This window comes from Setaria viridis, chromosome 8, assembly GCF_005286985.2.
Source record: "Setaria viridis chromosome 8, Setaria_viridis_v4.0, whole genome shotgun sequence".
Taxonomy (NCBI): Eukaryota; Viridiplantae; Streptophyta; class Magnoliopsida; order Poales; family Poaceae; genus Setaria; species Setaria viridis.
Genome location: NC_048270.2, coordinates 21,569,543 through 21,591,870, shown reverse-complemented (window position 1 = coordinate 21,591,870; position 22,328 = coordinate 21,569,543). Strand labels below are relative to the sequence as shown.

Below are 22,328 nucleotides of genomic sequence, written 5' to 3'. Positions count from 1 at the left end.
ACCCTAGTGGTCATCCTTCCACCTTCATATACTCCTTAGCCGTCACCAAGAACAGTTGGGTTTTGTTTAGATCAAGTTTAGCTCTCTCTACTTGCTTGTAAGCGCGACTACTGGATCAGCCACCTGTCTTCTTATCTTCAGAACCCCACCTTATTGAGATTGAGATTGAAACCTTCATCTTCATCTAGTAAATTTAGTACTTGTTCTTGCTAGTTCTTCGATTTCTTGCAGGACGAGTGCCCTAGTGGTCGAGTGACGCGCTCCACAAGATTGCGGCATCCATTGGAGGTGGTGTATCAGTTGCTAAGGCGTAGCTTGGAAGGCTGTAGTCAGGCCATGAACATCATCTCCATCTACCAATTGAGTTAGCCCATGCCCTCTTATCGAAAGATCGGGAACCGACCCTAGCGGGTTCCTATCAGTTGGTAATCAGAGCAAGGTTTATCAGTGAGAGACTTCCAATCCTTCACTGTTTTAATTTTCTTATAGTCCAGAAAAGTTAAAAAAAAGTAGATTAGTTTACCCACAATGCTATAAACCATTTGTGTTGGGATACGAGGTAGGCTACGCTAGCGCAAATCAAAATTTTCTACCGCGTACAACCAGGAAGAACTGCCGTATAAGGATCACGGGATTACCACTCGACGCACTACTGGTGCGGAAGATGTAGATATGCGTCGGTGCAGTGAAGACGATCACGTAGTCGTACGTAGTCGATCAACGTAGTCGTACGTAGTCGATCACGTCCAGCAGCTCCTCAGCAGCTCGTCCACGTGCACAGCAAGATCGCCTCCGGTGCCGCGGCTCGTCGTCGGCTCGTCGTGGCTCGTCGGCGGCTCGTCGATGGCTCGTCCAAGTGCTGCAGGCGCAACACCTCCAAGGTATCCACACGTGCAGGGAGGAAGCGTCGCAAGCCGGATTGCTAGATCCGCGAGTTGCAACAAGCGAGGGCGTGGGAGGCGCGGCAAGTGTGTTCAGCCAAAAGGTGTAAAACCCTAGGGCGCCCCCACCCCTCTATTTATAGGGGTTCCTGATGGGCCTCTGGATCCGAGGCCCATTAGTACTCCTAAACCTAATCCAACTCGGATCAGATCCGAATTGGGCTTCCAGCCCCTTAAGTGTGTGACCCTATGGGTTCGGATACGTATAGACATGGCCCGAGTACTCCTACTCGGCCCAATAGTCGGTAGCGGCCTCTAGCAAGACGTGCCAACTCCTATACGCATACGAAGATCATATTAGACGAACCATCACAACATAATATACATGCTATTCCCTTTGCCTCACGATATTTGGTCTAGCTTCAAGCCGACCGCTCTTTCTCGATCCTGTGATTCGGAATCCCTTTGTAGGTTAACTCTTAACCGTACGTAGCATGGCCATGCATTTTCTGATCCGATCACTCGAGGGGCCCAGAGATATCACTCTCAATCAGAGAGGGGCAAATCTCATCTTGATTGACCATGTCTCATAGCATGCTTCTTGACAAACCCGAAAGCTACCTTTATAACTACCCTGTTACGGCGTAGCGTTTGATAGCCCCTAAGTAGGTCAATCCACATCTAGAACACATGCGACAATCTCAGGTCTAAGGACAAAGCGTATATGTTGTTTAAAGAGAGAACTACTTCTCGTGTTGGGTCAGTCCTAACACATGTCTCCACATGTGTCCACATTATTAGTTCAACATCTCCATGTCCATGACTTGTGAAACATAGTCATCAACTAATACATGTGCTAGTCTAATATTCATGTGTGTCCTCACATGAACTCCGACTAGGGACAACTTTAGAATAACCATACAAGTAAAGAGTTTCACATACAATTCACATAATTGCAAATCAATTCAAGTAGCCTTTAATGGATATTCAATGAACACAGTATACAAATCATGGATACAAATGGAATATCATCATCTCTATGATTGCCTCTAGGGCATACCTCCAACAATTTGAGCCTTTGCTAGCACTGCTTAGTTAGGGTTTGTTGAATTTTTTGTTGCATCGGTTGTGTCGAGTTGCTGGTCTTAGTTTTAGTCCTTTAGAGTTTCGAGTTCTTATCACGTTCTAGTCACAGCCATGTGCTACCATATAAACCTTCTGTTGGTTGAATCCGAGTACATCCTTGTGTTCAAGCTCGTGTAGGAATCTGAGTTTGTTTGAGATCGAATCCCACGTGGTGTTGAAGTTCGAGTTGGAATCGGTTTTGAGTCCGAATTGGTTGCTACGCCGTGTTACCAAATCCTGTTGCGCTTGTACTCTATATATATCCGAATTGGTTGCAGCAGTAGTTCATGCATATACTTGACTTCTCCACATTGTGCATATTCCATCTTTTCTTTACCGGAATACCCTTGTCCTTTCGAAAAAAGCTTGTGTGGTGTGTGGCTCTTGTGAAGTCTTTTTTGTTCATATAATCAGTTTTAAGGACCCCTGAAAAAAAAAGAAAAAAGAAAGAAAGAAAGAAAAAACAGGAAGAAAAAGGGGTTGTTCATTGTGCTTGCCTATTGTTTTCTAATGGTGTGTTGTGATTTTCGTTGCATCCAGGCTCGCGCCTTTAGCACGGACTAAGCTAGGACTAGCACAATACCACCGTTGAACGATTATTTAGCTTGCTTTTGTGACTAACGTGGTGCTAGTACTTCCTTGCTTCAACCCACCTACAGCTCCACATATTTCGACTACAGCTTGACAGGTCTTGTTGTTGCAGCACCGATGCACTTCATTCCACAATTGCAGACTTGTTGATTGTCGTCCCCTCCTGTTGAGCAAGGTAAGAATTGGTAAGAGCTTGTGTAACAGGTTGAGAATGAGCGCCTTGCAATAGCTATATCCTAATAGCTGTAGGGTTTTTTATTTCTTCACCTGTTTTCTTGTTGCCTTTGTTCATCTAACCATGACAAGATCAGAGGATAGTTAGAATATGCCACATTCTCCCCGCACCAAGAGCATCATACAACATTTTGAAAAGCTAGTGAAGGGGCACGTGGAAGGGCTTGATGATGATTTGCAGGTGACGAATGAGAAGATTGGGCAATTGGAGGTCACACAGCTTGCCACCAACACCAAGCTTACAGGACTAGAAACGTCGGTTGTTCGTATTGACAAAAGCCTTGCTGCTATTTTGAGGCGTTTTGATGAGATGCATGCCAAAACCACTAATGGGCATGATGGAGATAACAACAAGGATGAGCGTGTCGAGGACAATTGGGATGCTGATACTGAACAGACCCAGACGCTCATGTTCGCCGATACCTACGCAATAATCGCAGAGGTATGGATGCTTACCGACGATGCTAGGAAAATAATAATGATGATGCTTTCAGTAAGATAAAATTTCAGATACCTCCTTTTGATGGAAAATATGATCCTGATGCTTACATTACTTGGAAATTGCTGTTGATCAAAAGTTTGCATGTCATGAATTTCCTGAAAATACACGTGTTAAGGCTGGTACTAGTGAGTTCACTAATTTTGCTTCTGTTTGGTGGATAAAACATGGCAAGAAAAATCCTAATAACATGCCACAAACATGGGATGCTTTGAAATGGGTCATGCGAGCTAGATTTGTTCCTTCTTACTATGCATGTGATCTTTTAAAGAGGTTGCAACAATTGAGATAGGGTGCTAAAAGTGTAGAAGAATATTATCAGGAGTTACAAATGGGTATGTTACGTTGTAACTTAGAGGAGGATGAGGAATCTGCTATGGCTAGATTTTTAGATGGTTTAAACCGTGAAATTCAGAACATCCTTGCTTATAAAGATTATACTAACATAACCCGTTTGTTTCATCTTGCTTGTAAAGCTGAAAGGGAAATGCAGGGGTGACATGCTAGTACCAAGACTAATATTTCTGCAGGAAAATCTACATCATGGCAGCCACACATGACTACCTCTTTGACCGGACATGCACCTCCATCCTCTCCATCCCCGAGTCGGTCGGCACCACCACCACCATCCAGCGACAAGCAACGTGCTCCTCCCAGAAGACTGCCCAGAAACCAGCCACTAGTATCTATTCAGTTGCATCCACGGATAGAACAAGAGATATTCAGTGCCACGATGCAAGGGCTTTGGACACGTGTAGCGTGATTGTCCTAGCAAGCGTGTTTTGGTGGTCAAAGAAGATGGTGGGTATTCCTCTGGTACTGATTTTGTTGAAGATACTCTTGCTTTGCTTGCTACTGACCACGCAGGTAGTGAGGAACAACCAGAAGAGCAGATTGGTGCAGAGGATGCAAATCATTATGAGAATCTCATTGTGCAGCATGCGCTGAGCGCACAAATGGAGAAGGCGGAGCAAAATCAGCGGCATACACTGTTCCAAACAAAGTGTGTCATTAAAGAGCATTTGTGCCGTTTGATAATTGATGGAGGTATATGCAACAACTTGGCTAGCAACGATTTGGTGGAGAAGCTTGCACTTAAAACCAAACCGCACCCACATCCATATCACATTCGATGGCTCAACAATAGTGGTAAGGTTAAGGTAACGAGACTGGTGTGAATTAATTTTGCTATTGGATCATATTATGATGTTGTTGAATGTGATGTTGTGCCTATGGAAGGTTGTCATATTCTGTTAGGTAGACCATGGCAATTTGATACGGATTGTATGCATCATGGTAGATCAAATCAGTATTCTCTCATACACCATGATAAGAAAATTGTTTTACTTCCTATGTCTCCTGAAGCTATTGTGCGTGATGATGTTGCTAAAGCTAAGAAAACTAAAACTGAGAGCGATAAAAATGTCAAATCTGTTAGTAATAAGAAAGATGATATAAGATTGAAAGGATATTGCTTGCTTGCTACTAAATCTGATATTAATGAATTGGTTGCTTCCACTTCTGTTGCCAATGCTTTGGTATGCAAGGATGCATTGATTTCAGTTCACGGCATGCAGCATTCTTTGCCCCCTTCTGTTGCTAACATTTTGTAGGAGTATTCTGATGTGTTTCCGAGTGAGATACCAGCGGGGCTACCACCAATACGAGGGATTGAGCACCAAATTGATCTTATTCTTAGTGCATCTTTGCCAAATCGTGAGCCATACAAGACAAATCCAGAAGAAACAAAAGAAATTCAGCGACAAGTGCTAGAACTACTCGACAAAGGTTATGTGCGTGAATCTCTTAGTCCTTATGTTGTTCCGGTTATTTTAGTGCCTAAGAAAGATGGAACATAGCGTATGTGTGTTGATTGTAGAGCTATCAATAATATCACCATTCGATATCGACACCCTATTCCACGTTTGGATGATATGCTTGATGAACTTAGTGGTGTTGTTGTGTTTTCCAAAGTTGATTGGCGTAGTCGGTACCACCAGATTCGTATGAAATTGGGAGATGAATGGAAAACGACTTTTAAAACTAAATTTGGTTTATATGAGTGGTTAGTCATGCCTTTTGGGTTAACTAATGCACCTAGTACTGTCATGAGATTAATGAATGAGGTTCTGCGTGCTTTCATTAGAAAATTTGTTGTGGTCTATTTTGATGATATATTGATTTATAGCAAATCTATGGATGAACATCTTGATCACTTACGTGCTGTTTTTAATGCTTTACGAGATGCACATTTATTTGGTAACCTTGAGAAGTGCACCTTTTGCACCGATCGAGTGTCTTTTCTTGGCTATGTTGTGACTTCACAGGGAATTGAGGTTGATCAAGTCAAGGTAGAAGCTATACAGGGATGGATTGTAACAAAGACTATCACACAAGTGCAGAGTTTCGTAGGACTTGCTAGTTTCTATCACCATTTTGTGAAGGACTTCAACACCATTGTTGCACCTTTGAATGAGCTTACGAAGAAGGGAGTGCCTTTTAGTTGGGGCAAAGTACAAGAGAACTCCTTCAACATGCTGAAAGATAAGTTGTTGACACATGCACCCCTCCTCCAACTTTCTGATTTTAATAAGACTTTTGAGCTTGAATGTGATGCTAGTGGAATTGAATTGGGTGGTGTTTTGCTACAAAAAGGCAAACCTAGTGAAAAATTGAGCGGACTTGTTCTGAATTATTCTACTTGTGATAAGGAATTATATGCTCTTGTTCATACATTAGAAACATGGCAGCATTACTTGTGGTCCAAAGAGTTTGTTATTCATTTTGATCATGAATCCTTAAAGCATATTTGTAGTCAAGGGAAATTGAACCGTAGACATGCTAAGTGGGTTGAATTTATTGAATCTTTTCCTTATGTTATTAAACACAAGAAAGGGAAAGAGAATATTATTGCTGATGCTTTATCTAGGAGATACACCTTGCTGAATCAACTTGATTACAAAATCTTTGGATTAGAAACAATTAAAGACCAATATGTTAATGATGCTGATTTTAAAGATGTGTTGCTGCATTGCAAAGATAGGAAAGGATGGAACAAATTCATCATTAGTGATGGGTTTGTGTTTAGATCTAACAAGCTATGCATTCCAGCTAGCTCCGTTCGCTTGTTGTTGCTGCAAAAAGCGCATGGAGGTGGCTTGATGGGGGTATTTTGGAGTCAAGAAAATGGAGGACATACTTGCTGGTCATTTCTTTTGGCCAAAGATGAGAAGAGATGTGGAGAGATTTGTTGCTCGTTGCACGACATGTTAAAAGACTAAGTTACGGTTAAATCCACACGATTTGTATTTGCCTCTACCTGTTTCTAGAGCTCCTTGGAAGGATATTTATATGGATTTTGTGTTGGGTTTGCCAAGGACTAGGAAGGGACGTGATAGTGTGTTTGTGGTTATTGATTGATTTTCTAAGATGGCACATTTCATACCATGTTATAAAACTGATGATGCTACTCATATTGCTGATTTGTTCTTTTGTGAAATTGTTCGTTTGCGTGGTGTGCCCAACATAATTGTTTCTGATTGTGATGCTAAATTTTTTAGTCATTTTTGGAAGACTTTATGGGAAAAATTAGGAACTAAGCTTTTGTTTTCTACTACATGTCATCCCCAAACTGATGGTCAAACTAAAGTTGTAAATAGAACTTTGTCTACCATGTTAAGGGCTGTTTTAAAGAAGAACATTAAGATGTGGGAAGATTGTTTGCCTCATATTGAATTTGCCTATAATCGTTTGCTGCATTCTACTACAAAGATGTGCCCATTTCAGATTGTATATGATTTCTTGCCTTGTGCTCCTATTGATTTGATGCTTTTGCTATCTTCTGAAAAACTAAATTTTGATGCTACTAAGCGTGCCGAATTGATGTTAAAACTGCATGAAACAACTAAAGAAAACATAGAGCGTATGAATATTAAATATAAGTTTGCTGGTGATAAAGGTAGAAAGGAACTAATATTTGAACCTAGAGATTTAGCTTGGTTGCACTTGAGAAAGGATAGGTTTCCTTAATTGAGAAAGTCTAAATTGATGCCTAGAGCTGGTGGACCATTTAAAGTGTTAGAGAAAATTAACGATAATGCATATAAGCTCAATCTACCTGCAGATTTTGGGGTTAGTCTTACATTTAACATTGCAGATTTGAAGCCATATTTAGGAGAAGAAGAAGAGCTTGAGTCGAGGATGACTCAAATGCAAGAAGGGGAGGATGATGAGAACATCAACACCAATAATACATCTATGCCGACACGAGTACCAGTTTCTACGCCGACACAAGTACCAGTCCTATTACTCGCGACCGTGCTCATCAACTTAATCATCAAGTAAGTTCACTCTTGAGTTCCTGTCCATCACATTTAGACCATGGAAACGCGTGCACTCTTGTTTTGGTTAGGAACCAGGGAGAAGACCGAAAGGGAAAAGGACTCGCGTAGGCTGGATTCGGACTCCAGGACAACACCAACTTGTGATGGTCACCACGGTCACATACGGACTCGGATTTGGGTGTTCAAGTACTTCACAGATTTGTTATGAAGTCTATTTTCATATGGATCTAGACTCAAGGCCATATCTTGTCTGAGGCGGCCGCAATGACCAAATTACTATTGAGACATTTTCTGTCCAAAGATGTTGCGCTACTTTAATTTGGCCCAATGTGCCGTGTATCAAGTCAGGTCCATTAGGGACACGTCCTAGGGTTGGAGCACGACCTCTACACTCTGGTGGTCATCCTCCCACCTTCATATACTCCTTAGTCGTCACCAAGAACAGTTAGGTTTTGTTTAGATCAAGTTTAGCTCTCGCTACTGCTTGTAAGTGTGCGTGCTGGATCAGCCGCCCGTCTTCTTATCTTCAAAACCCCACCTTATTGAGATTGAGATTAAAACATTCATCTTCATCTAGTAAATTCAGTACTTGTTATACTTGTTCTTACTAGTTCTTCGATTTCTTGCAAGACGAGTGCCCTATTGGTCGGGTGATGCGCTCCACAAGATCGCGGCATCCATTGGAGGTGGTGTACCGGTTGCTAAGGCGCAGCTTGGAAGGCTGTAGTCGGGCCGTGAACGTCATCTCCATCCACCAATTGAGTTACCCCATGCCCTCTCATCGAAAGATTGGGAACCAACCCTAGCGGGTTCCTATCATTTGGGCATAGGATTGGAACACTTGACAAATCAAGGAATTTGATTCTGGGTCACCATGGCTTGTACCCCATGAAAGAATGTATGCTCAGAATAGGAGTACAATGGTAGATGCCCCCTTGAGGTAACCCGACATGTTTCATGTCTTTAAGTTTTTTTGGACCAGAGGTCCTATGTAGTGGGTGGATGCCAAGTTGGATGAAAGGGTGAAGAAAATCATGCAACACCTCTGGGACAACATTGCTTGGTTAATGAGTAGGGAAGTGTGTATGGCTATGACCATGATGGATGAAGAAATTAAATAGAGACGGAAGGCGAGCTAGGAAAGAAGATCAGGAGGAAGCTTCCAAAGGCCATTTCATCCTTCTCAGTCCTCAATGTTAGATACTGTTTAGTTCGATGATTTGTAACGTAAACGGATTACAGCGTTAACCAATTATGATAGATCGTGTTTGTTTTGGCAGCTCTGTAATCAAATCCCCTGTAATCGGATAATAGTGCTATATGTAATCGGATAACAGCGCTATAGGAATTTGATTCCGCTGCAAATCGGGCGTAATAGGAAATCGGGCTCTTGCTCATTCTGTTGCCGTTACCAGCGCCAACCAAACATATCAAGTAATCACTTACATTGTTTATGTTACCAGAGTTTTTCAGTTCCCTTTACGTTTGTGTTTCCGTAGTCCAACCAAACAGTACCTTAATGTCACCTTCACATATATAGGGTAAGCACTTTTCTTCTTCATGTCAACCAATTACTTTCTCTCCTCAGCTCACCCTTCGTTTATAAAACCAATCTTTTCTGAATCATCATGATATGATTCTTGGCACATGTCCTCTTCATTCTTTCAATTCTTCTCCATCCAGTCCTTCCATCATTAGCTCACATCTTGTGAGATTCCATAAACACAAAATCATTCTCTATATGAATAAGATTGCACACCCCCTACTTACACCATCCCTCTTCTTGTAGTAGATGTAATGTAGTTGGCCATAATAGCCTAATATTCTACAAAACCCAACATAATAAAGGAACACATGAAGTCCTTACCCATTTTCTTATGAATAAATCCGCTCCTTGGAGCAGCCTCATGGAAGTATACATTCGTGATTTCACAACTCATCCAAAAGTACAGTGCAACAACATTCCTACCAAAATTATGCAAACCTAAATGAATTTTCCATTAAAACCCTGACTAGATAAATATTCACCAACGAAACAAATGTTCACAAGAAATTGGTAACAAAAAGATCAATTCAACAAATGCTCCTCGCAAGAAAAAGAGCCAAAATTTCTACACCACCCGACGACGCTGCTAGTATGCAATCTTATATGGGCCGGATTTTATTTCAGGATGTAGCCCAACATAGCTAATTTTCGCCGCCAAGGTTTTAGCCCTAGGCTCAACGGAAATACCCTCCTCTCTCGCCGCCGGCGGGGTACTAGTCTCCGTGGTGCAATCCGCCGGTGGGACCCCTCTGCCCTGCCCTAATCCCCATCAAACGGTCCAATTCACACACCCCTCGCACCCACATGGGGAACCCGCGCCGCCCCGCCGCCGCCGCCGCCGCGGCGCCGGCGTCGGCGGAGTTTGAGGTGGGGTTCGCGAAGCTGCAGGGCGAGTGCTTTGAGTACTACATGCAGACCTACTCCATCATCCTCGGCCGCCACAGCCGCCGCAGTAGCAAGGACCCCGCGGCCCCGCCGGTGGTGGAGGCCGACGATGGCGTGGACGTGGACCTCGGCGCGCTCGGCGGCGGCATGAACGTCTCCCGCCGCCACGCGCGCATCTTCTACGACTTCCCGCGCCGCCGCTTCGCGCTCGAGGTGCTCGGCAAGAACGGCTGCCTCGTCGAGGGCGTGCACCACCTCCCCGGCTCGCCCCACGTCAAGCTGGACTCGCAGGACCTCCTCCAGATGGGGGAAGCCAAGTTCTACTTCCTCCTCCCGACCCGCTCCGTCTTCGGCAACAGCACCGCGCGACGCGCCTCCGCCGTCCCGCGCGCCATCCCGCCGCCTCCATCTGATGACGACGAGGATGAAGGGGAGGAAGATGGAGAGGCCGTGGCGGCGGCAACGCATCTGAGGAACGGGAATAACGGTATTGAATTCTTACATCTCTTGATCTTTGTTGGATGTGAAGAATTGCTACTTATTTGATTATACAATGAATCACTGTTTGAAATTGGGATTGTTTTATACTGTTCATTTGATTGATAAACTTATTGGAAATGAGGCCATATGTCATGCTTTTGCCGTAATTCTTCCTGCATATTTCAATTAAATGAAATGGATGGTACATCATAGGAGACATGACTGAATTTGGTGGCAATAGCGCTTCGTCGCTTTAATGTCTTTGCATTGTCATGTACCTATTGCTACTGATTAGTCGGTGATTGCTGGGTCTAGTTACTGCACCTGTGTCTGCCAATTGGATGAAGAGAGTGGATGGCACAGTAATAGCATTATATCTTGTTTGTTGAATGGGTGGCAATGTGAAATTCATGGTTGAGATGTTGTTCTTGTCCTGTTGGATGTGCAAGAGATAAGGGGAGAAAAGGGTAGAATGAATGTGCAATAGTTCAGTATTGCTTTTGAGTTTTGTCGATGACCGTCTGTCATCTTGTATTGTTATTTCTAGCTGGTCATAGGTTTATTTTGCAACAATAGTTGGAGGTGACTACTGGCATTGGTATCTTTTGGTGCTAGAATTATTGTTCCTGCCGGATTTGGAGTTCTTTGTTGTCATGAAAATTTACACCTTATTGCAAACAAATGTAGTATGCATTTCGGGGCATGTGTCCAGATCTTTTTATCACTCCATTTTGTGTGTGGTATTATCCTACATTGCCAGTATCTTTGGATTGTGGTTTTTTTTTGTGAGCCTCAATAATGCCACATTATGGCAGTTATTGCTGCCAGGAAAAATAGATTAGATACCAATCTTAAATATGATTTAACCCCCCCCCCCCCCCCACCCCCCCCCCACCCCCACCCCCGAAGGCTGATGCTAGGAAAACTGATTGCTGACAGGATAGCTCGTGCACACATTCCCCCATCACCTTGTTTTAATTTGAAATAGGACCTGGATTGAGAGCTATGTTTGATTTGGAAGATTGAAATATTGTTATAAGGCAAATATATATAGCTTTCTGTTGCCTGCAGTGCAAAACATTTCAGTATAGATAAATAAGCACATAATACATTTGAAGTATCATGAACTGTTTAGATTCTAGTATTTGCTTTAGATACTGTATTATTAGTACTTAACTTCTTGTTCAGCACTTTCAGTAGAATTGCATGTTTTTTCCATGGAATCACGCGTACACACATTTTTTTAATATTTTCCAGCGTCATCAAACTGATTTTTGATCATGTTGAAGACAAATAGCTGTTCCTTTCTTCAGGAAGAAGGTTGGACGCTGCAGGATCAAAAGCTTACAGGGAATCAGATGATCAACTATTGCTTCAGTTGGAGGAGAAAGATGTCATCTCATCAGCTGCTACTATATTGTCTGATCTCTGTGGACCTCAGGAATGGGTTTCTATGAACAATCTTCATGAAGTGGTAAGAAAGTTTTTTTCTCATGGATGAGTGTCAACAGATACTGTTTCTTGTTGTTCTTTTTTTGGTTAAATTCTTGTTATTATGGATGCTGTCAGTCCCTTTACCTTTATACCATAACTAGTGTTTTAAATAGCAGGATATTGGGTTTATGGCCAGCCTTCTCTAGCCACTAATAGCGCTGCTATAGAACGCTATAGCCCACTATAGCAGTTGCAGAGGTTGCTATAGCCTACCATAGATGCTGCTGAGGTCACTATAGGGGTACTGTAGCCTGCTATTTAAAACCATGATCATAACAGCCTTAGCCTACCCCTTCCACTTTACTGTCATTCCTTTGAGACGAATTATGGCACCCACAGACACCCATTTTCTTGTCTATGCTAAGTGTATCTGTGCAATCCCAGGAGAAAAGAATCTTACATATGATGATCTAAGCTTCTTGATAAATAAGAGTCAACCTTGTAGTCCAAGTGAATTAAGAACCAATAATCTGATGGCAGAAGTTTGTTTGTAAAACAATCATGAAATACAAGATAATTAAGCTTCTGAATTGTTTCTTGAGCAGCCTGAGGTTTGGTTTCAGCAAATTGGACGTATTCCTAGCTTTTGCATCTTCACCTGATAAATACATCATGCTACTACTATATAGATTTTGCTGGTAGTTTCTACTTTGCTGTCATTCTCTCCTGTAAAGCAATAAAGCTTTTAAACAAGATACTGTGTTCTACTGGAAACTGGACATAGTCAGCACCTTTCTACTAATTTTATGCTGAAAGCTTCCGTACCATGGTCAATGACTAGTTAGTATTTGACGATTGTCTACTGCGAATGTGGTTGCTAAAATCTTCTAGAAGCTGGTAGCTGCTATCTTATTTTCCAGCACTAATAGCTCTGGGCACAACCAGTGGGTCTCTTTCTTATTGGATCATGATCAAGGACCATTTGGTGCCCTTCTCTGTTTCCTATTCTGTGCTGTACAGTTTCTTGTTGCAATTATTGTTTCAAACTTCCAATGGCTCACAAGGTCGTTGTTATCAGATTTCCTGTAGTCATTCACTCTATTTTATATTTTAGCCTTTCTTTTCTTAGCTATTATATCCTTTTGTTTATTTCTAACAAGCTTTCTGTTGTCGCAGATGTTTGATAAGTACGGCAATTTGTGGCACCACAGCTGGGTGCGAAAATATCTGACATCGGAAGACTATCCAGGGAGTCAAACTGATGGTAGACCATGGCATGGACTTGCATTGCTGCTAAGGAAGTACCCTGAGCATTTCGTGATCAACATTAGGAATGCTGGGGGGCTGAGCACTGAGTTTGTCTCTTTGGTCTCACTGCAACCTTGAGAATTTCCAGACACTTCTCCAAGGGTGTCGTATAGCTTGGAGTATACTTCTTTGGTCTCTTTTCCTGCTTTTGTAAACAGTATACCTAGTTGGAGGGTAAAGAGGGGTATGTCTTTAGGATTCATTTTCCTTTCTGTTAATGTTGTGGTCGATACATCGGTTATGTGGAGGTTAACATTTCCTATCTGCTATGCTATATTGCGTGATCTGTATGCTGGAATGGGGAGTCTAGCCCTTGCAGTCCAGGCTAGGATTTAGGGCGCCGTGCTGCTTCGATGGCAAGTTTTTGATGGGGTTGGGGCATCAGAAATGTACTCCCTCTCCATCACTGTAGGGGTTATTTCATTTTGTGAAAACCATATTTGTAAATAACAATTAGTCGTAATTGTACATATTTGTAAATATCAAGAAACAATTAGCCATAACTGTCCATGCATACTGATTGCACTACATCTGCAAATCCATATTTAAAATATTCGTAAGCTGGTGTTGATTTTGTATCCATCAACAATATATTATAGGGGAAATTGATATTGATGGATGGATGGATGGAGATTGGAGAATGTAACCCGTAGCCTACTATTATTTGGGTAATAGGTGTGTGTTTTAGTTATTGGAGTTGTCAGTGCATAAATCTTGGTTGGGCTCACTTTTTTGTAAAAAAGGAAAAAACTCCAACCCTGCGTACAATGCTGTCATATTACTTTCTGCGTTTTATATTTTCTAAGCATTCTGATGTTGTGTTATGCCGATGGCGTATACTCGAAGCAAGCTTTAATTTTGTTTAGAGGGTCCTGTTCAAGTTTTTTTTGTCCTTTGGGCTTGTAACGGCTGCTGTTTTAAGATTGAAGTTGTTGAGAGTTGGTTGTGGAAATAATTCGTTGTTCTGAAAGAAACAAAATTCAAAATGGATGTGTTTGTCATTTTTTTCTTCCAATTTTATGTATGTCTTTAATGGATGCGTTGGAAAATTGCCCTAGCTCTCCATTTCCAAAAAAAATTTGCCCTAGCTGTTAAAGAGACCTGAACCTGTGGCTTGGCTGGTGCTGTGAGATTGCCAACCAGTCAATTTCCATGTCGATACATGTTTTTATTTCAATTTTGACTGCCTTCATTCTTGACGTGCTAACACGCGAAATTAGTACCGGGTCATAACACCAACCGGTACTAAATGAATAGTACCGGACAATAACACCAGTACCTCATGCAGTAACATTACATTTAGTATTGGGCAAGATACTAAAGGTTTCTCCACGGGTTACTTAAAAAATATATCTAAATCAATCACATATGTGTTGTGTAGGTGAGATGGTAAGGAAAATTCGCACGATGCTTGAGGTCGTGGGTTCGAATCCCATGGACCGAGCACGCGCACATTATACGTCAAATTTGCGTGACTTCTGACGATATGCGTGTGCGGGAACCTCTCGGCTGTTTGTCAATTTTTGCATTTAGGGGGTGTATACCCCCTAAACATTAGTATCTATCATATCGGATGTTTGATACTAATTAGGAGTATTAAATATAGTCTAAGTATAAAACTAATTGCACAGATGGAGTCTAATTCGCGAGAAGAATCTATTAAGCCTAATTAGTCCATGATTTGACAATGTGGTGCTACAGTAACCATTTGCTAATGATGGATTAATTAGGCTTAATAGATTCGTCTCGCGAATTAGTATAGGAGTTCTACAGTTAGTTTTATAATTAGCTCATGTTTAGTCCTCCTAATTAGCGTCCGAACATCCGATGTGACCCTCCTAAAATTTAGTACCTCGCATCCAACACCCCCTTAGTACTTGTGACGATACGCGTGTGTGGAGATCTCCCGACTGTTCGTCAATTTTCGCAAAATGCATGGTACGTACTAAACGGGTCACCAGTATTAAAAGGTCGATTCTCCGGCTCTCAAGTCATCAGCCGTGGTGGAGCTACAATGGAATTCACGGCATATCCGGAAAACAATTACTGGCCCCATGCCAAAATGTCAAATCCTACGATAAAAATCAATCGCGGAATCGCAGTGTCAAAAGGATGTGCAGTGGACGCAATCAAAGCCGCCGGGCTGCTGCTGACGGAGAGCAGCAAATGAATCAAGGAACGGGAGGCCATCAAGGGTGCCCGCTATAAATGGGCAGCCAGGCAGGCAGGCCAGGCCGGGCCTCGGCGATGGTCCCCTGCATCCATGGATGATTGATGTGCCCAGCCCTGCCCTGCCCTGCGCGAGCAAGCAAGCGAGCAAGGAGCATCAATGGCGTGCTTCAATGCAGTGGGACGCCGCCCACCCCCATCGGATGCAATGCACAACCCCCAACCACCCTCCGCCCTCCCGCTCCCAGGTTTCTGGTTGGCGAGACAACGACGACCCGCCAGAATTATCACCTGAGTGCCTTGGCTCCGCGCTCGGCTGCCTGCCCCCAAACTGCGTTCCCACGTACTAGTAGAAGTAGCACTAGCACGGTCGCGTTTGGTAGGGCTTTAGCCCCTTTGGCTCGCGAGAGCCGGCGAACGAAACCAGTTCTTTTAGCTTTATCGGCTTCTACGGTTCACTTCAGGGATGATCTGAAATCACAAAAATGTCCAACGTTTTATGCTGACGGTCCATTAATTGATCTACAAATTAACTAGGCGTTTTTTTTTAAAAAAAAGCATCTCCTTGCTCGTTGATGGACGAATGACGCCAGGGACATCATTTATAGGCATCGTCTCAGGCCGGCCACGAGTTTTTGGCATGTGGCGGACCTTTGGCGTCTGGACAAAACAACACCAGATGGCCATGGTCTCCACCGAGGAGTCCTACGCCTGCGGGAGCCATGTGGGTGAGCTACTAGCGGCCCTTTCCGCATGCATGCCGAGCTGGTCGTGGCCGTGCAGGAGGACGACGCTGCGCCAAAAGGACAGTGCCATGGCGCTGTTGTTGACCTGGACGGGAATGGCCGATGGTGGATTCAGCTGCAGTCGTCGTGTCGTGTATCAAAAGATTGCCACTCGGATCGTCGTGTAAGATCAACGGCATTGGCTGATTGGCATGCCATTTGTACGTAAAAAGTAAAAAAAAAAGTGAAAGAGAGATCAACATGCCGTGTACATAAGCAGGGCTGGCCGGTTTTCCTTCGTTTCCATCCAACACAATTTCCTTTGGTGACGGTGAACTTTCCTAGCTAGGTCCAAACTCGAAAGTGGTTGTGGTCCTAAGGCTAGTCCTAGTGCAAGATTTCATTACACTGTTTCCAAAGATGCCACATCATCTCATAAGGTATATTCTCATGAATGAAATAGGGAATCCCAATGCACAGTTTCATTTCACGATTTCATAGGATGCCCATGACATTTAAGTGTGAGGCATGTGATTGGATATGGTTAGATGAAATGAAACTCTATAGCCCCCAATGCAAGTTTCAATAGGTTTCATAGTCTTGGAAACAATGTATACACAGTTTCATCCTGATGAAACTCCTTCCCTTTCTCACTTCATAATTACCATGCCATGTCATCACATATGCTGATGTGTCACCGTATTTAATGTGCATAAAACCTCTATGAAACTCCCACTCTAATAACGTGCGTTCGGTAAAAAAGCTTTGAATCTTTGACCAATAATGATTCACGTGAGCGTGATGTAATTCGTCACATGAATGGTGGTTCTTAATTAGTTTATCATCCAAGTGAAAATGAGAAAAAACAAACCCTCTTAAAAGTGTCAATCACCCATGCTTCTCAACTGAAGTTAAAGATATGTTTGCCGGAGCCGTTCGAAAGCTGCTCATAGGTTGACTAGTGGGGGATCTCTGGCAAATGATATTCTACAAATAACCACTCCTAACCGATTCTATAAAGTGATTTTCTAAAATGAACCAAGATAGAGCTGAAATGACTATCTACTAATTTAATTCCAAGAACAAGATCGCTTTTTTTTTTTATAGAGTTTATCCATAAGATCACTTTCAGCCAATAATCACCAAGTCACTTTTTGCTAATAATGAAAAAGCAAACATGCCAACTGTAGCCATGAAACCGCTATATGGAGAGGTGTGAGGTGAAAATTACTTCTCGATTTTTTAATATGTCATATTAGGTTTGTCTTAAGCCATGCATGTTCAATTTTAAAAGTTTATAGAAAAATACAACAACATCTACAATATCTAATTTGTTTCGTTGAAGGCACCAAGAAATATATTTTGATATTTTGATAATGTATATGTTTGGTAGTAAAATTGTTGTTATATTTTTCTATAAATCTGGTTAAAGTTGGATAGATTTGACTTAGGACAAACCTAATGTGACATGTAAAAAGAACCGGAGGGAGTACATAGTTGACCGGAGGGAGTACATAGTTGTAGAGAGTAGTTCCCTCTGTCTAAAACAAATGCATTCAGGTCTAACCTAAGTAAAACATTGTAAAGGTTAACAATTAATAATTTAAAAATATATCAATGTAAGGCGGATGTATCTGGATTCACTCTAAAAAAATGTTCACAATGCAATTCTCTATAAGATAATACAATTTAAATATTATTTTATTACAATATAATTGGAGACCATCTCAATGTCCTAATAAACTTATATTTGGGATTAGAAGGGGTAGGCATGTAGCGAACAATGCAATGAAAAGACTACGAATCTGCGATTTGAAGGAGTAACATGGAGAGAAAAATGCTTTGGAAAGACATTGACTGATATGTACCTCCATCCTTCAATCAAGGCACACACATGCAGCAACTGGCAAGCGAAAATGGAAGAGACGAATAGGACAGTTACCGAGTTTAGGACGTGTGTCAACTGTCAACGACAATGCCATGAAAGCATGAACGTATCGTCAACAGAGACAAGGGCTTGGGACGGAAACAGGAGTGTAAAACAGACAGTGCGCAACCACACCATTGACTTCCGCTGAAGAAGAGATCCGGCTTATAGGTACAGGAATTTAAGGACAACAGGAACAGAGGCATGTTATGCCATTTCTATGCAACATGGCAGTCAGGCCAAACTTTCTTTTCTATGATATATCAGGTCTCAAGTTCAAAATAAAGGCAACGAAAAGGATCTAAAAATGCAAGTAGTGCTCTTCAACATTCATTTGTTATTGGTTATTAAAACTGGTGAGATAAAATTCAGGAAATTCTCATTATAACTGTGATAATGAAAATTAATGGCCATCACTAAAACAAGAAACTGCAACTGCACAACAACCACATGATACTGCCTGCTGCTCCTCTGCATCAGTAACGTTCAATTCCAAACAATTAAAACCATGGCCAGAGGAAAGAGCGTAACAATTGGTAATTCATGATGCGAAACAATTATCGAATCTACCATATCATCATCTAGATACCAGAAGAAATCATTTTATAAACTCTAATAACCCACAGATGCCACAAGATTTCTTACTTTAATAAGTTATATAGTAAGTACTTAGTTCCTCCTAATATTAATTCACTCGAAATTGGCACCACAAATGTAGTCCTACATCTACTAGTTCCGACAAATTCCAAAAACAAAGGTCATCACTACCTAGAGGCAAAAAATTCAATAAAAGTTACTGCAAAGAAAGATACTACTGACTTGATTTATATCCACAGTTCAATTCAAGAGGACGAACAAATCGCACAAAAAAGCTGAATTAATCCAACCATCGCCATACCGCTACTTTACGAGTCATGGCTACTACAATGTAGGAGTATATATACTACTGGTACTGCTACCACTATATGAGTTCTTCCAACCTGAGACCCCAAACAAACAAATCCCTCACCATGAATCGATCGATCTCTTCGTCGCCAGGAACCGAGCAAGGAGGAGATCCTGCCTAGAGGTGGCAGTTGAGGCAGTTGCAGGTGCGCGGGGTGAAGGAGCAGACGCCGAAGGGGCGGTTGGGGATGTTGCAGTTGATGGCGTAGCAGCAGGGCGCCGGGATGCACATCCCGTGCGGGCCCCCGCAGCAGGTGCACACCGCGCACACCTGGAACCGCCCCACCAGCCGCCGCCCGCGCCACCGCTCCACGCCGCCGTCCAGGAAAGTCTTCCGCAGCCGCGGCGTCCACGCCGCCGTCTCCGTTCCCTGCGCCGCCGTTGCCGTCGCATTGCCGCCGCTCTCAGCCTGCAGGTCGCACGCAGAGCAAGAAAATGATGGTGCTGCCAACCAACCACACGGAGCAAGAAAGGGAGGGAGACGTCATGTACCTGTCGGGAGGAGGCTTGTGCTGCTGATGCGGTGAGGACGGAGAAGGAGGAGGAGAGGAGGAAGAAGAGCAGGAGGAGGAGAGGGATGGGTGGCCATGGTGGTGAGGAACAGGAAGCCATCTTGTGGCAGGGTGTGCAGGCAGAGGAAGGAGGGGTTTTGTGTGGGGTGTGGTGAGGCGTGGCATTTATTCTCGCAGGGCGGAGCAGAGCAGAGGCAGAGGAGGGGAAGCCACGCGATGCGGTGCAGTGCAGTGCAGTGCAGTGAGGCGGCAGTACAAGGTGCGTTCTTTGATGCTTTATTCATTTTATCTAGGGAGATATAGTAGTACTAGGTTATGAAATTAAGTTTCATAAAGTTTTGATTTGAGGCATATACTATATGTTTTTCTTAAAAAATTATTTTCTATTCAATGAAATAGGTACCCTACCTCTTCTATTTGTTCGGTAATTAAAGGAATCAAGGTTTCAGTGTAAGAGACAGTGTAGGTTCTTCTCTGTTTTTTTCCTCCAATGGTGGTAGATTTTGGCCAGGGGTGAAAATTGTGTGAGGTTATTACGATATTACGAAAAGATGGCCATCGTTCTCTGTACCGATTGCTAGAAATGATGTGCAGTTGTGAAAGAAATTGTCTTCAAGTGGTATTATTTAGTATTATCATGTATAATCTATCCAGTGAATGAAAAGGAAGCAAAAACGCAGCATATGCAAAACATTCTAGAATTGAGGCAATGCTTGCAATCGCATTGACCTAGTGGCACCAGGCAACTTATGCTAGCTCCTTGTACCACATGTTAACAAATGCTAAAAATAAAAGCCAGGCAATGAATTGGATCACCATTCTTTGCATGCTTATTAATTGTGTACTTATTTTTGATAGTGCTAGTATAGTACTAACATCAGGAAATAAAATGTCCACACGGCAAAAAAATAATTACCTTACATATGTCTAATATATATGTGTTTGGAAGATTAAGGGACTTTGCAAATCAACAATTATTTAGATAATCAAACACTGTATATATGTATTACATTGCTTATGACCCAGATAACTTCTGATGCAGGGCATATTTGAGCTCACAATCATTTAGGTTGTGTCCATTAGTTACAAGACACCACATGATAGAGATATCTATCGGAATGAACATATTTGTTTGGGGCAGAAAACAATTTCTGAAAAGACATCATAATTTTCAGACATTGTCTCTTTACCCTGTATAAATACGTAACCTATCGTTCGAACCAAAACGAGAAGTCATCTTTATCGAGTTCAATATCTACGCTACTGTTTACTTGCAATAAGTACCATTATGGGCCACTAAGATGTAACAAAATACTAGTAGCAGCTTTGGTCTCTATTTCGTAAAATTACACTACCGTGAAATCAATCCTCGAGCAATTTGTTAACCTGAATACCTGATACATCCTGTTCATCGTCCAAGCAATCCGAAAAACCATTATCCAGCGAATCCGAAAAACTGGAGTTTTGAAGGACATATGCCAGAAGGCGCTTCGTTTTTACACTAGACAAGATGGGTCCGGGCACCCTGCTGTGTAAATGTAGTACGGCACGTCCCGGCCAGCGCAGCTTCATTACAGAAGATCTCCACGCTTCCGTCCGTGTACCGTGTAGATGGGGATGACGGGCGGACGGTTGGCGCGCCGGCGTTGGCCATTAACTCCGGCCACGTTTGCAATTGCATTATGCAGCGGCCGGCCGTGTGCGTGATGGCTGGCTGCTGGCTGCTGTGCATCGTGGGTGGCGAGTTGGGTGCGCGCAATTAAGTGCCGTCCACCCCCCTCATCAACCCCACGAGTGATGTGCGAAGCCGAAAAGTAAATAGGAAGCTTGATGATGTCTCCGGTTAATCCTTCTCTCTAGGAGGTAACAAGATCCTAATCCCCTTCAATCCATTTTAATACGGGATTCAACTGAACAAGGCCTGAATTGCCTAATTTTTGCACGTGGCAATGGAACTCGACACGGGCGACGTGCGGTCACTGCTTGTGGAATAGGGTAAAAGTTGTAGGAAATGTCCTTAACCACTCCGACATTCATAGTCTGCCTCCAAATTTGAATTGGAAATGATGCGTGTAGAAAACAAATATGAAGCTGAAACTAGTAAACATACCGGAAAAGAAGCCACTGCAACAGGAAAGAAGCCATTGCAATGGAAACATGTTGGTGCAATACCTTCAAGCATTCGTGTGCAGTATGACTAGACAATATGAGTTTGTAGGTGGTAGTTTGAGCGGATGCCAAAAGATTACTGATGAAACTACCATTGAAATGCAAGGCACGATCGGGTCCAGTGTATTATACAAAGCTGTATATTAATCGTCAATGTGATTTATATTACATTCCTCATGAGTAAAATAGTAGTGGGTTTATAGTAATTCCTTATAATATAGTAATACAGGTCTTTCAGATACGAATTTCATGGTACTAAATTTATGTTTAGCGATTCCTTACATTTGGGTCCCATGGTTCGTAAATTCAGAGCATCCACACTTCACGACCCCACATTGCTTTTTTTCCCTGGGTCCTCATCCTTTCTATGAAAATCTTTTACTCACCACTTCCACCAATATTAAACTAAGACGGTTTGAGATATATGCTCAATGGGAAAAGAAAAAAAAAGAAGTGGCCTAAGATGTGCGTAGGCAAAATAGGAAAAAAAACGTTAAGATGTTGTGTACATGAAAGATTTGAAAAGTATGATCTTTGAGAGCTCCTCATTCAATG

At 42.5% G+C, this 22,328-nt stretch overlaps 2 protein-coding genes across 2 annotated transcripts; one reads left to right on the top strand and one right to left on the bottom strand.

Moving 5' to 3' along the window:
• The first annotated feature begins 9,861 nt into the window (after positions 1-9,861).
• On the top strand, positions 9,862-13,829 carry LOC117866398 (FHA domain-containing protein FHA2). The gene is made up of 3 exons (XM_034750592.2): positions 9,862-10,591; positions 11,898-12,058; positions 13,195-13,829. The coding sequence occupies exons 1-3, from the start codon at positions 10,024-10,026 to the stop codon at positions 13,402-13,404; spliced, it is 939 nt and encodes a 312-aa protein (XP_034606483.1). The 5' UTR covers positions 9,862-10,023; the 3' UTR covers positions 13,405-13,829.
• A 5,159-nt stretch (positions 13,830-18,988) lies between these two features.
• Positions 18,989-19,767, bottom strand: LOC117866472 (uncharacterized). Its single transcript, XM_034750680.2, has 2 exons — positions 19,585-19,767; positions 18,989-19,501 (listed from the first exon to the last, which is right to left on the bottom strand). The coding sequence occupies exons 1-2, from the start codon at positions 19,702-19,704 to the stop codon at positions 19,211-19,213; spliced, it is 411 nt and encodes a 136-aa protein (XP_034606571.1). The 5' UTR covers positions 19,705-19,767; the 3' UTR covers positions 18,989-19,210.
• Between the last annotated feature and the right edge of the window lie 2,561 nt (positions 19,768-22,328).